The sequence below is a fragment of the Emiliania huxleyi genome (genome assembly GCF_000372725.1).
Source record: "Emiliania huxleyi CCMP1516 unplaced genomic scaffold EMIHUscaffold_7596, whole genome shotgun sequence".
Classification (NCBI taxonomy): domain Eukaryota; phylum Haptophyta; order Isochrysidales; family Noelaerhabdaceae; genus Emiliania; species Emiliania huxleyi.
This window is the reverse complement of record NW_005196314.1, coordinates 1-1,330: the sequence shown is the minus strand read 5'-3', so window position 1 is coordinate 1,330 and position 1,330 is coordinate 1. Positions and strand designations below refer to the sequence as shown.

General features: G+C 71.1%; 1 protein-coding gene across 1 annotated transcript; it reads left to right on the top strand.

The window, feature by feature from the left end:
* Positions 1–14: 14 nt before the first annotated feature.
* EMIHUDRAFT_471794 (hypothetical protein) lies at positions 15–1,315 on the top strand (the record flags this gene model as incomplete). The annotated part of the gene is made up of 5 exons (XM_005760409.1): positions 15–134; positions 220–303; positions 375–459; positions 647–1,200; positions 1,267–1,315. Coding segments are annotated over 4 exons (545 nt in total), but the record flags the coding sequence as incomplete, so codon positions are not given.
* Positions 1,316–1,330: the final 15 nt, after the last annotated feature.

The following is a 1,330-nucleotide window of genomic DNA, read 5'->3' as shown; positions in this document are numbered from 1 at the left end:
AGCCTTGCGGTGCAGGTGCTGCAGAGAGGGGCGGCGCTGCTCACGGGAGTGTGTGAGCTGTGCGCCGCCGTCGCGGCGCCCTCCGCGCTGCCGCGTGCGCACCGGCCCCACTCTGCGACGCGCGAGCCCAACGGGTGCGGCGGCAGCCCCTCCCGGGAGGAGCTGCTCCTGTGATCAGCCATTCCTTCCTTGGTCAGCCATTCCTTCCTCGTCACTCAGGTCGAGCAGCAGCCCTCCCGGGCCGGAGGAGGTGGCTGCGGTCGCGCAGGCGCTGCAGCTCCTCTCGTGCTGGGTCGCGGGCCGGTGCTGGCTGGGCAAGCTGCTCGCCGAGCTACAATTAACAGTTAATTAACAGTTAAGTAATAACTAATTAGGTGCTGGCTGGGCAAGCTCCTCGCCGAGCGGGCGGAGCAGGTCTGGGACACGCTGCACGCGCGTGGTGGCGCGCGGCTCGACGCGGCGAGATACAGCCGAGATATCGCCGAGATATCGCCGAGATATAGCCTAGATGCAGCCGAGATAAGCCGAGAGATGTAGCGGCTCGACGCGGCGCGCTCTCAGGCTTCTCGTGCGACGTCCCTTGAAGAGCTTTCTCCCCCTGAGCCCTCTCGGACCCGTCCTGAGCCCTCTCGGACCCGGGGCGCAGGCGCTCATCCTCTCTCGCGAGGCTGTGCGCGCAAACTTCGCCGCCAGCAAAACCATCGACGCGCTCAGCCGGCACAAGGCGGCGGCGGCACATTTGCTCGCGGCGGCTCGCGCGAAGGCGACGGCTGCCGAGACCGTCGCGGGGGGCGTCCCGGCGGCGTCGCTGCACCCGCTGCCGCGACTGGCGGCGGAGGTGGCCTGGGACGCAGAGACGAGGCCGCAGCCGGACGCCCAAGGAGCAAGGGCCGAGCCGGTAGCGGCTGGGGAGGCTTGCGCCGCCGCCACTGCTTCGGCCTCTCCTGCCGTTGCCGTCGCCGCTGCTGCCACCGCCGCTGCCACCGCCGCTGCCACTGCTGCTGCGACGGCGGCCGCCGCCGAGGCTGCGCGCGCCGTGGAGGAGGTAGAGGTTGCTGTAGAGCGGCGGCGTGCAGCCGTGGTGAGGGCGCGCGCGGTGGTGTCGCTGCTCGAGGCTGCGGTCGGGCTCGGCGACGCGATGCTCGGCGAGCTCGCGGGAAGGCAGCGGCGCGGCGCCGCTGTCTTCGCCGTCGCGTCGCGGTGCAGCTGGGGAGGGGCTGCGGCCTCCTCTCCCCATCTCTCACCACGTCTCCCCATCTCTCGAAGGTGCGGATGGGAGGGGCTGCGCCCGAGCGGCGCGGCGCTGCTCGAGCAGGTCGAGCTGCTGCAG